The sequence below is a fragment of the Stegodyphus dumicola genome, chromosome 2 (genome assembly GCF_044657685.1).
Source record: "Stegodyphus dumicola isolate Sdum_Otavi_A_Nest chromosome 2, ASM4465768v1".
NCBI lineage: Eukaryota > Metazoa > Arthropoda > Arachnida > Araneae > Eresidae > Stegodyphus > Stegodyphus dumicola.
The window spans coordinates 218,454,897-218,469,238 of NC_140769.1; the positions used below are offsets into that span (position 1 = coordinate 218,454,897).

The window sequence follows — 14,342 nt, forward strand, 5'->3', positions numbered from 1 at the left end:
CTGCATCTGACACATTTGGGTGCATAATTGCAACCCGCCTGTGTATGATTGAACCCCTGACAACGAAAACTTTGCAGGGGGCCTTGTCTTCCCAAATACTCTTTAACTTTGATTTTCATATGGCAAAGAAATCTCTCATTATAGATTTCTTTAGATTTCTCATTTTTTGGAAGAGATATTAAAAATAACGGGAGTTTAGTGACTTCCCCGTTGCGTCGTCTGGTCATTTGTTTGATTTCTTTTACTTGGTAATTTAATTGTTCTAATTCAAATTTAATGTCCTCAATTTGGGAGTTTACAGTGAGTCCTCTGAGGACAACTTTTAAGTAACGGTCCTCTGGGAGGATATATGAATGATGCTCTACCTGTTTTTCTTTGAGGATTTGGACAACTGTCCGGTAATCATCTGGGGTTTGCGTAATCACTTTGATACTTCCATTAGGAATCTGTTCTCCATGAAATTTAATCTGTTTTTGTAGGAAAATATCACTTATTTCCCTCCATTTCAGTAAGTTTTCTCTTAACGTAATTGGGGGAATTTTGGAGTTTTTATTATTTTGCTTTGGATTACTTGTGGCAGTGGAGTTATCATTATCTGGTTGTGTAGTATCCATGCTTTCATTATTTCGTGTGTTTGTGTTTTCATTGGCTGCTACTAGTGTAGCTGGTGTGTCAGTATTTCCTTCCTGATTTAGTGGTTTTTGTGGAGTACTTTTAGTAGGACTACCAATCTTAATTTTCTTAGCATTGGGTCTTTGTGTACGTATTCTGACAGTTTGGTCACCTTTAGTTTTAGGAAGATCTTCGTCCGAACTTGTGGGTTGATCCAGAGAAATTTCCTTTAATGAATCGAAATTATTATGTATTTTAATAGGGCTTCTATCCCTATCAGTTTCAGATTTACTTTCATGTGACGTGTTTTGTTGTGTTTTAATCAAATCCTGTTGTGTTAATTGATTATTAACTACAACTAGCATATCAAACATACTCAGTAAGAAGTTATGCATCTTACTTTCTGTATCTGTGAAAGTGCCATTTTGCAGGCGAATAGTCTCAAGTTCTTTTATTTGAATCCTCACGGCTTCCAAAATCGTATCCATATCGCAGTCCAAATCCAAGCAATCCTGCGCCCAAGTCAGCAATCCAGAGTCCCGCGCCCCGGAACCGGACCCACTCGACGGTGTTCCGGCAGACGGATGGGCGGACGAAAGTCTACTAGGCCCCTATCTCACACCTGACAGCGTGAGCCTGGGGGTAACTAAGCAGACACAACGACCAAAATCCAAAAATTTAATTACGCGCACGCAATTAATTTAAAATCTGATGTATTAATTTATAATGCAAAAATAATCACGCTAAATAATAGCGCCGAAAATCAGTAGCAATAAAGCGCCGTATCACTCGTACCAGCAATTAGGCTAATTCGCAAGAAAAGGCATAAATAATATAAAAAATCCTAAAATAAGTCAAAATAATAAAATAATAAAAGCAACCAGGCTTTTATAAAATAATACTAACCGAGGATTAGCATTTAAAAATGCTGATGCAAGCGGATAGTAATTAGCACGTGGTCGCACTCCGCAACACACGCAAACGATCAGACAGGGCGTACACGTGATACAGGACCGGAGGCAGGCACAATATCAACGACGAACCTTCTCCTATGGCGTCCACCCCTCGGATGAATTGGGGTGGTGGCTGGGTCTAGACACTTGTTTTATCCGCCACTCTGATGCGTGATTCACTCTGATTCTTATAAATATTCGTTTCTTACTTTTGAATTGGATTTATTTACATAATAAAAACGCATTTAATTCATGATCTCTGTAATTAAAAATATTCAGTATTTTCATAGAATTACGGGTACTATTCGGTTTCGAGGGCCGTAAAAAATTGCCAAACTATTGTTGATGCCAATGCTGCCAAAAATAATTGCGGCAACCCTAATAATTGCGGCAAGAAAGGTTGTGCGTGTGTGTGATTATGGCAAAGCCTCGAGGGCTATCTGCCTAAGGGAAGGAATGCCTTCGTGGAGGACTTTCTAAGGGAAACTGGCTCGTATACACGTTACACATGGGGAAAACCACGAAAACGCCCATGTAGCCAGGCCGTTCACGGGATTCGAACCTGCGGCAAGAAAGGAAGTATAATAGTAAATAACTATCTAAGATTGATGTTTTAATTTAGATGAAAGGTTAATTTCATATAATACTTTTTTATTATTATAATTTATATGAAAAAGGCTAAACATGACTGAATGGAAGCAAAAAGATTAAATAACTATTTCAGATCATTATTATAATTTATATAAAAATTGCTAAACATAACTGAATGGATGTCTGCATCGTTATTTCGCTACCGACTTATCGCTAAAGCATAATTTCATCTCGTTGGTTGTTCAAACGTAATTTTATATAATGAATGATGCCTTTTCTTTGAAAATATTCTCGGTAAAGTGCAGAATCGCTCACTTATTTGTTCGCCGCTTTTTATAAGGGTAAAAACAATTAGATTTTTGTCAATTTTCTTTTACTTTTTGAGTGAAAATAGCTCTATGTGTACATAGATAAAGTCAAGGGTGTGCTTAGTGCCATTTTTGTGCAATTCTAGGATTTTCTTTTAAGTGAAAATAGGTCGGTGTACACATGGATACCGAGTATGTGCAGTTCTTAAAAACGCGTCAAGCAGTGGATGATTCTGCACTTTACCCAAAATTCTATTGCCGACTTTTCGTCATGGGCAATTCCCAAATTGTTAAATCCATAGGATAAATCCCCCAAAAAAGGTTTTAAAATTTAAACTAGTATTTCAATTGCGTCTTAAGAAATATAGAACTATATAAACTTACGCAATCTGAAATCAGCGCGTACCCTAGATTTGGCGCGCTGTTAAACGGGCGCGTTTGCTATGGCGCTTTTGCGCATACATTTTCGCTGCAATTTTTTTACGGCCCTCAAAACAGAATACAGTCAAAAGTCGTTAATTCGGACACCCATAATCCGGAATTATCTATAATCCGGACCTCAAAGCTACAAACTTTTTGCGCATGCGTCGCGTTCACGCATGCGCACAGGCGTTTAAGAGTGCGCGTAAGACCTTTACGTCTGCGAATATGTTTGTGCGCATGCGCGTTTAATGTGTAACGGAGGTATAAGCTAAGCTAAAAATTCAGTTAATGTTGCAGATTGCGTTGTTCCTTAATCTTCGAATTGGATCCGGCTTATTATTTTTTGCAGACTGTTAGAGCAATTTCATAAAAGTAAGCTTGAACTTTCGATTATGTCAAATAGAATTTCCGATATATATTTACTAATATGTAATTTGTATCTACAAAGCGAAAGTATGTTTTGAAATCCGAAATCTGTTTCACGCCAAATTTATCAATTTCACGCCGCGGATTGGAAGTTGATCTGTCAGCACTATCCTTATCTTCAGGGCAGATGTTTTTATTTTATTTGGCTTATAATTCCTCACTAAGTCTAGTATTTCATCTCAATGTACTCCGTCTTTGATATGATTTAAATCAAGTTCCTCGTCATTATAATTCGCTTCCGATAGTGAAGAAAGTGACCCAGAGGTTATTGAAAACGAAAACATTTCAATTGGCAAATTAGTCGGTATTCTCAACACAGCAATTATAGGACTTGAACAGCGGAACTTTGTAACTAAACAAGAAATTATGTCTGTTTAATAGAATTAAAGAGAAAGTATTATCACATGAAACGAAGCAAAACTTAAACAACTTACATTGAAAGAAATGTTTAATAAAGTAAACAAATAAATATTAAGCTTTTTCTTTTTGTAAATTTTGATATCCTTTAGATCATAATTGTTCTTTATTTCATAAATTACGGTTTCATATTTTTAATTTTGTAATTTCTGCATGCCATTTTACCAGATTTAAACTGACGATCGATAATCCGGAATTGCCGAAGTCCCGACGAGTCCGGATTAACGACTTTTGACTGTAGTACTGAATTAAGTTATGTATATATATTATTTATTCCATAATTTATAAAACTAAAATGAATTTTTTATTAAGAAACTCTCCAATTTGATTTCGAGTAGTGGCAACACAGCGGAATAAAACATTTTTATCAAGCAGGTGGAGCACATAGACCTTATAAGAAATAATATATGTAATTTTTTATAATGTCCATTGTAGAGTAAGCATGACGTCACGAAGTTGAAGCCGAGGAAATGTCAACAGCGTGACGTCAAAAAACGTCTATTCTTTGGTGACGTTACGACTTATCATGGCCGCCGTGTAGCGTAGGGATAAGACGAAATTTATTTGCACTGTTCAGGAGATAAAATGGGTCACTGCAGTGCTAAAGGTTGCAGCAATCATTCCGGCTATGCACCAGCTAATGTTACATTTCATAGGTAAATGCGATAAATTGATTATTTTACTATTTTCGTATATTCTTTTCAATCTACTTTTGGAATGCCACCAATGTGTAAGGGCACAAACATTCCCAACCGGAATAAAACTCATTAATATTACCGAATCCATCATTCAAAGGAAATCCCAAAATTAACATTTCAGAACTTTATAATTGAATTAAAAGCTTGATGAAAACCATTAATGTCAGTACAAATACGTGCGTATCTCTGTACAAATGAGTACACTCTATTATCTGTTTTAGACTGCAATACTGTATATAATAAAATATTAAAATTCATAGGAAAATATATAAGCGCTGATAAAATGCAAGTGTCTCGCTATTAAAATACAATATAATGCACATAAGAGTAACCAAATCATATACAGTGGCTCCCAAAAGTGTTCGTACACTTATGATTTTCATTGAAATAGGGCTCTATCCATTAATTAAAAGTAAACTTTCTGAATGAGATTTTAATACTAAGATCTATAATCTATTTATTACAAAATTACATGAAATATTTGTAAAATATAGTGAAACTTTATTTTTAAGAAATTAATAGTAAAAAAAATAACAAACATTTTATCTCACTAAAGTCTTCGTACACTGAAATATTTTTGAATAAAATCAAAATTAGAATTATCATTTGGTGCTTTTCTTAATTTTTGCATTGCGGTGGCATTTAAAAAATCGTTTGCTTTAATGTTTTATTGTTTACTTCATAATATTTTATTTATTATTGAAAAATGCATCACAGTTGTAAAGAAATTAGTAAAAGCATTCGAAAATTGATAATTTTTTAGAATAGTAGTGGTAAATCAGTTCGAAATATCGCCAAATTAGTTAATTTAACCCATTCTACAGTGCAGTATGTGACGAAACGCTTTTAAGAAGAAAATCGTATTGAAAACAAGGTAAGGAAAGTTTGACCGAGAAAGTTAACTAAACGTGATGAGAGATTTATGTGAAAAACCACTTGTGAAAAACCCACGTTTGAGTGCTCTGCAGAATTTAATGCAAAATTTTCTACTTCAATTTCACCTGAAACTGTTCGACGAGTTCTCAGAGAAGCTGGATTACATGGGCGTTCTGCCGGTAAAAAATTTTTTGTTAGTGTGAAAAGCAGGAAGCTTAGGCTTTCATTTGCAAAATTTTTTACATGAATAACATTTCACATAAACTACAAAAAACACATACACCTATTCCTATGTTCATTCACCTGCCTTGCTAACAGTGATGGAGACAAAGTTAATGCATTTGCAGAGACTCTAGAAACAACATTTCAACATAATACAATGGTAATTTAATTACATATGGTAAGAAAACATTTGCAATTACAGTGGGCACCATTTAATAAAATCACTGCTTTAGAAAATCAAAAGCCAAAACTGAAGGAATGAATTCAAATGAATACAATATCATAGTAAAACAACCACGTAATAAAATCAATGCTTGTAAAGTCAGAGCCCCAAGTTTGTAATACAACTTCTATTCTTCAGCCCTTAAAGCTGGTAAATCAGGGTGTTATAAAGCATTTATGAGCCATTACAGGAAGGAAGTGATTCAAAATGTTATTAATGAAATTGATATGACTGATGAAGTTTGTTTCTTCTAAGGAAATTAAGTTGATTTCTCCCACAGATGCCATGATGTTGTTTTAAATGCATGGAATGAAGTGTCTTCACAAATGATTTTAAATTGTTTTAAAAAGGCTGGTGTCTATCCAAAGCAAATTTTTAGAAACTGTCAATTCTAGAAATATGCTAGAGGCAAAGCTGATGATGAAGAAATGCATGATGAGATCTTCCTCAAATAGTTGTGAAATGATGAAAATATCTAGACTTGCTACGGAAAGAGTGATGCAGAGATTATTGAAGTTATCATAGAAAATAAAGGAATTAATGAAAATGAAAGTGAGTCCAAAGATGGAAGTCTGAATCCTTTATCAACAGTAGCAGAGTCTCGACAAGCATTAAAAATTTTGAGAACACTGGAACTTAAAGTTGGAGATACAGAAAGTTACAAGCAATGCCATGTCTTGAAGACCTCCATTAAAAAGCAACTAACAAGAAATAAGCAACACACTCGAATGGATACATTTAAAAATAATATTTGATATCCTTACATATCGAACTGAGAGGTGGAGCTACAGAATTTACAAGCAATGTCATGTTTTGGAGACCACCGTTGAAAAGCTACTAATGAGAAATATGCAACAAACTGGAATGGATACATTTTAAAATAATTTTTGATATGTTTACATATCGAACTTAAAGGTAGAGATACAGAAAGTTACAACAATGTCATGTCTTGGAGACCATCATTGAAAACTACTAACAAGAATTCTGCAAAATGTTAGGATTTCATCCTTACATTTTATTTCTGGCAAATGGTCAATCAGGCAAAAAGTCAGAGGCTGTATGTGTTAATCAATCAACTAGCTGTATTTCTAAATTTTGGTTTTAATTAATACAGTTTCATTTAATATCTATAAACTAAATGCAGGCCTATTTTGCAAAGGTGAGTTACTCAATGTACCATCCACTCCCACATTATTTGAAATAAGAAGTCACACACACAGGCATCATACTTGATGATAAACTTACTTTGTTAAACTGGAAAATAAATTTAATGTTTCTGTAGACCTCTTATTAGAAAATACAAGTATTTCCCTTCATAGTAAAATGAAAAATTAATGCATCCAGTGTTATTTTATGCCTTCTCAAAAGGTGGCATGTCGTAAAAACAAATCTATATCAGATGCAAATTCTGCGAAAAGGAATAGCCAAGGATCCTTCGTTTATAAAGAATATATCATATGCCAAGCTAAAAATTAAAGTATAAAAAAATTCGTTTCCAAAATAGTTCACAATTTTTACTACACATTTACGTATCAACAAAGCACTACATAATTTAAATTCAGGATCATGAACCTGAAGAAAAACACATGTGCCCAGCTAATACTTTTATAATAATTGGTACCATTTTGAAGTGGTACTTTGCAGTCTTTCATATAAAGAAAAAATTTATGTATTTCACAGACATGACACTGCTAATTATTGCATTTGACGTATGCAACCAGCAAGAGATTAAGAGGATGCCACTTCCCAAGTCTTCAAAATATTATGTTTACTTGTAGAATACATGCACATGCTTAAGTATGATCTTACTGAATTTATAAAAATGTCTTTTTCCCCCCATTTTACTTAAAACGTTTATATAGCATATATATGTAAACAAAAATAACTTTTGTAAATGTTTTCATTTAATGCATATTTTCAAGCGAAGGCAGTTTGGGAACATATGGTATGAATTATTACACCTAGCATGTTATTAAAAGCTACTTCTGATATTTTCTTAATTTTACTTTTAACAATTTTATAATGATTGTAATAATTCAAATAAAGATTAAAAAGATCTTAAAAGTATTCAGCTATTAAAGTCTGCATCATGTATTTTATTTTTATCTCTTTAGATACTGCAAGATATGGTCAAAAAATGAAGCATTATTTGAACATCTCCCCGTTTTTAAATTTCCTTGTAAATAATAACTTAATCATTTGTTTAGACATTAATCAAAAAAGCATATAATTGATTTTTATTAATTTTGATGCTTTATTCTTTAAATACCTTACACATCCTTTTTAAAATAATACCTTTAAATGAAACCTATCAGCTTCTGCTGTGCATCATATCTTGAAATGCACTGACATTTTTCACTTATTATATGTGCCAAATAAAATTAAAAATTTTATTAAATAACTAGGATCACATTTCAAATAACAGCATCCTGATTATTTTTATAAAGATTTCCAAGAGATGAAGCTTTACGAAAACAATGGACTGCAGCTATGGGTAGATCAAACTGGGTACCTTCGAGATGGAGTTGTGTATGCTCTATACATTTTCGTGAAAGTGATTTAGATAGAACTTCTTTGTCACGAGTTCGAATCATAGAAGGGGCAGTTCCAACGATATTTACCGCTTTATCATCTTCCTTAGAGGTATTTGGCATTCTTTCTTGTTTGTTATTTCATTATATGTATGTCTTGGCAATTGTAATTTTATTTATTATTATTTTTTTATGCTAACTCTATACTTGAAATACAGCATTTTCAACATGTAAAGAGTTATGTAATAATGAAGGCTTACACCTGGATTAATTTTCTATTTGCAAGATATATTGATAATAAAAATGTTTGTCCAGGTTATCAGTGTTCAGGTGACATCAAATATCTCGGAATATCAATTTTGTCCATGTCTGGAGATAAACTATTTCAGTTTTTAAATCAATATTGATAATGATCCTGATACAGTAAAATAATATACAGTTTCACACTAGCAGGCAAGCCCTCATCAAAACTGCAAATAAATTGCTTTTTGCATAGTGCAGCCATCTGGTGGTGAGATAATGAAGTGAAAGTTGGTCTAACATGTTCATCTTTGCACAGAATAAAAAGACAACTTTTTGTATACTATTTTTATATGAGGGCGTTCTAAAAATGGAGGTAGATGGCCCTCATGCTTCATTCAAATTAATTATCTACTTGTTTATATGTGGCCATATGTTTGCATGATTCCTTATGTATAATTTCTCTTGTTCATTTTTTCTCAGCAGTTTGCAAAGAGCAATGCTCTTGCTGCATAATTTTATCATGAAAATAGGTTAAAAATTGCATATTTTGTATTACATATTCCAAATCTACATATATTTTTGAGTTAAAATATACAAAAAATTTTTTGAGTAAGAGTTTTTTTTCAATATAGAATTAGATCATAAAGAAAGCTAATTGTTGGAAAATTGAAATTGAAAAATAATCATATAAAAGCAATATTTTGAAAATTAATCTTGTTTAAATTATGGTTTATTTTATGAAATACAAAGCACCAAATTTGCATTTCTTTGTGAATTTTTTTTCCAGTTTCATTTCTTTTTTTTAGCAACAAATGGCACACTGTCTATGAGGCTGTTTCTTGATGGGATTGGGGGGGGGGGGTATATAGTAGCAAAATGTTAAACAGTTAGTCTCATGGTATTTAGAGTTGAACTACATCTGCCAGGATAAAACTGCAATTCCCATCTGAATACTTCTAAATGCTTAGCTCAATAATTTGCAAATGGAACTCTGGAAGCATTATATTTTGCAGTGGTTTATCACTTTTATAAAGTATATAAGCATTCCACAGCGATTGTCAAGAAAAAGGAAAATGAAGCAAGATCTGGTGGAATATTTTGCTTAACAATTTTGCATAACTGTGGAAAATTTTTTTATAAAAAATTAATCTTCATTTTTTTCAATATCGGCAGAGGAATGCGAGAAATTTTATACCAGTTTCACTATAACTGTCTTCAATATACTTGAAGTCAAAACTGCTATCAGTGTTGAAAATATTGTCAGAAATGTAGCTTATATCACTTTGTGAAACACTTCCTGCCAGATATCTTTAAGCTTTGAAAAGAGTGCGCAAAATGATGCGAAACCTGCTTTGTATATTTTGCAGAAATATGAACAACTAGCACCGGCTGTTAAACTCAAATCTGAATAAACAATTAAACATCACAGAAAAGCTGAAGTGAAACCATGAATGGGAAAAGAGTAGGTTTAGGTTGCACAGTTAAAAAGACAGGAAAAAATGCATCTCTGCGAAAATCGCAGGATACGCAGTGAGAAGTTTAATGATACATAACCAACAAGTTGAAGTTAAATCCAGATAAAGCATAGATAATTTTAATTGTAATATTTTTATGATATGAGGGTACTTAAAATCAAGATGGAAGATTTTCAAGGTCATTGCTGGCAATTTGTGTACAAGACTCTCTTATTCAAAAGAGAGATAGTATGAAGGCAAAATAACTGAGTATTCGTATAGATTAAACAACTACAGTTACTTTTAAATGCGCAGTTAAAAGCTCTTAAAAAAGTCTTACAGAAAATCCTTTTTTATTTCCTAAAATGATGAAAAGTTAAACTTAATGGAGTTTAAGCAGCTATACCTTGTGTAGCTTGCTTACTTAATATCCTTTGACGTAAATATTTAATTCATATAGTTAAATATCTATTTAGAATAAATATATATATATGGATATTTTGGAGTAAAAAAAAAAAACTTTTTTTTTACATACATATATATGTAAGGATTTTGAATGCGCAATCGAACACTGGAACTCTTAATAGCTTTAAATATCCGTCATGGCTGTGGTTAAGGCATACAGATGAAGATAAAGACACTTAGATTTTGATTAATCACTAATTTTTATTCTCAGACATATCCAATTAAGTTGGCAGACACTTATTCAATAATAATTAAATATGATAAATTTCTATGCATATTGGTTTTTTAATAATAAAACGTAGGCATTTGAGAAGCGAAGCGGCAAGAGGATAACAAAGCCACAGTTAGGGAAGGGAAGAATGATTGATGCAATTAACCCGCCAGTGGTATTTATACCAAGTCTGAGGTATAAGCAGAGCTAATCTGCGATTGGTTAATTTAAGGTTGTTTCATAACATAGGAGATTCTTGAATTTAGAGGGAGGTCACCAAATCTAGATTATTAATTTTGAGGTCTCCAATTATTTTTAAAGCAGCTATCATATTTTCTTATATCTTACATATGTATATGTGTGTAATGTTGTAGACTTCGATATAGTGTTCTAGGAATGTTGACTACATAGATACAAGGATATTTCCAAACAGACGTAGCCAAATTGAACGTAATTTTATTGCTTGATAAAACACTTCCAAAGGCACAATATTGATTCACATAAATTATTGATCACATATTTTTATCATGGGTGCAATATGTACCTGACAGTTTCGTATATCTTAACGTCTTTCAGAAACAATGCAATAAAGGAAAGTGAGAAGTGCACATTGCCAGCAACAAGCAAATAAATGGGAAAATAAAAATAGGTATTCAATAGCAAAGCGCTAGATATATAGTAAAATATTCCTTTTAATCTGATTGGTAAGCACACTGCAGCTTGATTACATGAGACATGAAATGTATTAATTTTCAGAGGAGTATTTTTAAAATAGGAAAGGGACATAGCCAAATTAAAGTTATAATTTTAAATTTCATATTTTTTTTATCTTGCATATATATATATATATATATATGATACATTAATTATTTTATTTTTACAGGCAGAAATGGCAAAAGACCCTTCAAATGAAGGGATGAGTTCTGAGCAAGATCATATTTTTGGTATGTTAGAGAGTTCATTTGAAGAATGTAGCCACATAAATGAAGATAGTATTATCAAACAGTTCATAAATGCATCAATTTGTGATGAGAGAGAAATAAAAATTTAGGAACAAGAAAATATAAATCCAAAAATTTCAGAAATCTATACTCCACAAAAATTTAAACTTAAATAGAAATTAGAAAAATTAATAGAGATAAATGAAATGGAAACTAAAAAAAATAATTTATTGTAACAAAAGTGCTGTTGGCAAAAGAAATGAAATGCAAAAATGAAGAATATTACTTTTGAGATCAGGAAAAAAAAAAAAAAAAAAAGCTTTTAAATGAAGATACTGTACATATATTTAAAAAGATGGGAGGTGCAAATAATGAAATATTGAAATCCCAGGATAGCCAAGGTGAAATAATACCCTGCTGCTAATAAATGCACATTAGAAATGCGATCTTTTGCAATGACATTACATTTCTACTCTTCTAAGGCATTTAATTATGTTAGAACAACATCTGACATGCGTTTGCCACATCCACGGACTTTGTGCAACTGGTGTAAGTGTGTTGATGATCTGATAAGCTTCAGTGACGAAATTTTAGAACTTCTTATGAAGTAAAATCTGCTAAACGATACCCACTTAGTATATGCAGTCTGTTTAGAGATGGAATGGCGATTAGACAGCATATAGAGTAAGAAGGCATGAAGTATTATGGCTATGTCGATATGGAGACAGATGTTAATGGTGACTCTCTACCTGTTGCAAAAGAAGCACTAGTTTTTTAAGCTTGCATGTATAGGTTATTTTCTTGTAGGTGGTATTTCTGGACTCTATAGCAAGGAATTTAACTAAGCAATATCTGATATTAGTTCAAAAAACTAGTATTAAGATGGTATTATATTAACATTTAATGATACTGCATGCAACACAAGCAGGCTAAATACCTAGGATGTTAATGTGATCCTAACAAACTTTTACTAACTTCTTTTCAGCATCTTTCAAATGAAGAAAAGATTTTTGTATTTTTTGGACCATGTCATATGTTGATATTGGTAAGAAATATATTAGGAGAGAAGAAATGTATAGTGGATAATAAAAAATCAGTTGATCAAATGGGACTTCATTGTGAAACTGCAAGAACTATAAGATGTAGTCAAATAAATTGTGGAAATCTCATTTGGAATTTTTCCAGCAAAAAATGAATGTTAAACTTACAGCTTAATTAGTGAGTGCTTCAGTTGCTGATGCAATGAAGAATGCCAAATAATGAAATATTCGGAAGTACTTGCTTGAAAAATACTGAAAACTCGGAAGCAGTGGTAACATTTCTGAGGCACATTAATCATATTTTCAATATTTTGAATTGTACGTCAGCAAGGCTAGAAGCCAGTATGTCCGCAGAATTTCCAGCAAGTTTCTGAATATTTAAGAGATGCTGTTAAATATCTTTTTTTTTTTTTTTAACTTGTCTAGAAAATTCTTTTAATACAAACAAATAGAACTGGATTTCTGGGCTTGATTATGTATGTGCTGAGAGTTTCGTGGGACTCTGTAAAAATCGTATGCATTATTCAAAACTGGTATTAAGTCAGGATAATTTAAAATTGTTTTTAGTTTATGTGGGATAATAACCCTACAGTTAGTCAATTTATTAGTGCTTATAAAAATATTATAATTCACAATGAATTAAAAGAAAGCTCTAAAAGCAAAATTTTACAAGCATCAAATTCCACGTACTCTAAACCTAGTCATGTAATCAACTCATCAGTTGATAATAACATTTTAGATTTAGTTTGAAAATCAAAATCATTTACATGATCATGACTTTTTTTATGCTACAGATTCAACAATTCTTACAGAATTATTGAATATATTGCTGTCTTTGTAGTGCGAAAGTTGAAAATGGAGCTCGAATGTTTAAAATGCATTCAGGTGCTTGAAGAACATGATGAGCACTATTCAGGGTATTCTTTAATAAGACAGAAAATTAGGGGAGGTTTGCTTTCACCTTTCAAAGATGTTATTTCAATTTGTAAAACCTCTGAAAAAATTTTCCATTCCTATTTTTAGAGATGTGTATCATCCAAAAGTGTTCTTCAGGCTCTAACTTCATTTGTATTGGTGCATTACACTTGAAAAAACATATTTTCTTCTCTTAATCTGCATATGCTGGATCAAACTCTACAAGACAATCATTCGATATATTTAATCTGTGGAATTTCTGAAAAATATTTATCAATTAGATTGCACTTTGTTGGAAAACAAGTAACAGAACACCTTCTATTAATCAAATTTAAAGGGCAATATATAATTCTAATATGGGGTGAAAGGAAAATTTTTTTCAAATTTAGATAAAATATAATTTTATGACTACAGCATTTATAATAAATTTCTGTATATACATAAATGTATAATCATGTACATAAATGTTTAATAAATTTTTGTATGTATAGTAAATTTCTGTATGCATATAGTTTTCTTTTTAAATTTTTTGACATGTGTAACAAATTTCTGTATGTACACAATTTAATATTTTAATAAATTATCTCATAAGTAAATAATATCTGAAATCTATGTTGTGTATTATATTATTAAATGACATCCATTGAAATTGAAGGAATTAGTGTATACATTAAAAAAGCCAATGATAAATCTATATGTAATGATTGTAAAAAAAAAAAAAAAAAAAAAGAATTCTACCAATAATATCAGGTTCCTGCACACATCAGGGTAAAATTTTCAACAATTACTATCA

The 14,342-nt window shown here is 31.7% G+C and overlaps 1 protein-coding gene across 5 annotated transcripts in view; it reads left to right on the forward strand.

The window, feature by feature from the left end:
• The window catches only part of LOC118204081 (uncharacterized), a 240,928-nt gene that overhangs the window by 147,917 nt on the left and 78,669 nt on the right, over positions 1–14,342 (forward strand). The window contains exons 1-2 of one of the 5 annotated variants that reach the window (XM_085811772.1): positions 4,238–4,386; positions 8,197–8,392. The exons of 3 other annotated variants lie outside the window; for them this stretch is intronic. In XM_085811772.1, the coding sequence (XP_085667898.1) occupies positions 4,316–4,386; positions 8,197–8,392 (267 nt within the window). In that variant the 5' untranslated portion in view covers positions 4,238–4,315. Of the gene's footprint in view, positions 1–4,231; positions 4,387–8,196; positions 8,393–14,342 lie in introns of those variants that run through there. One more of the 5 variants, XM_035376404.2, reaches the window with a different exon arrangement.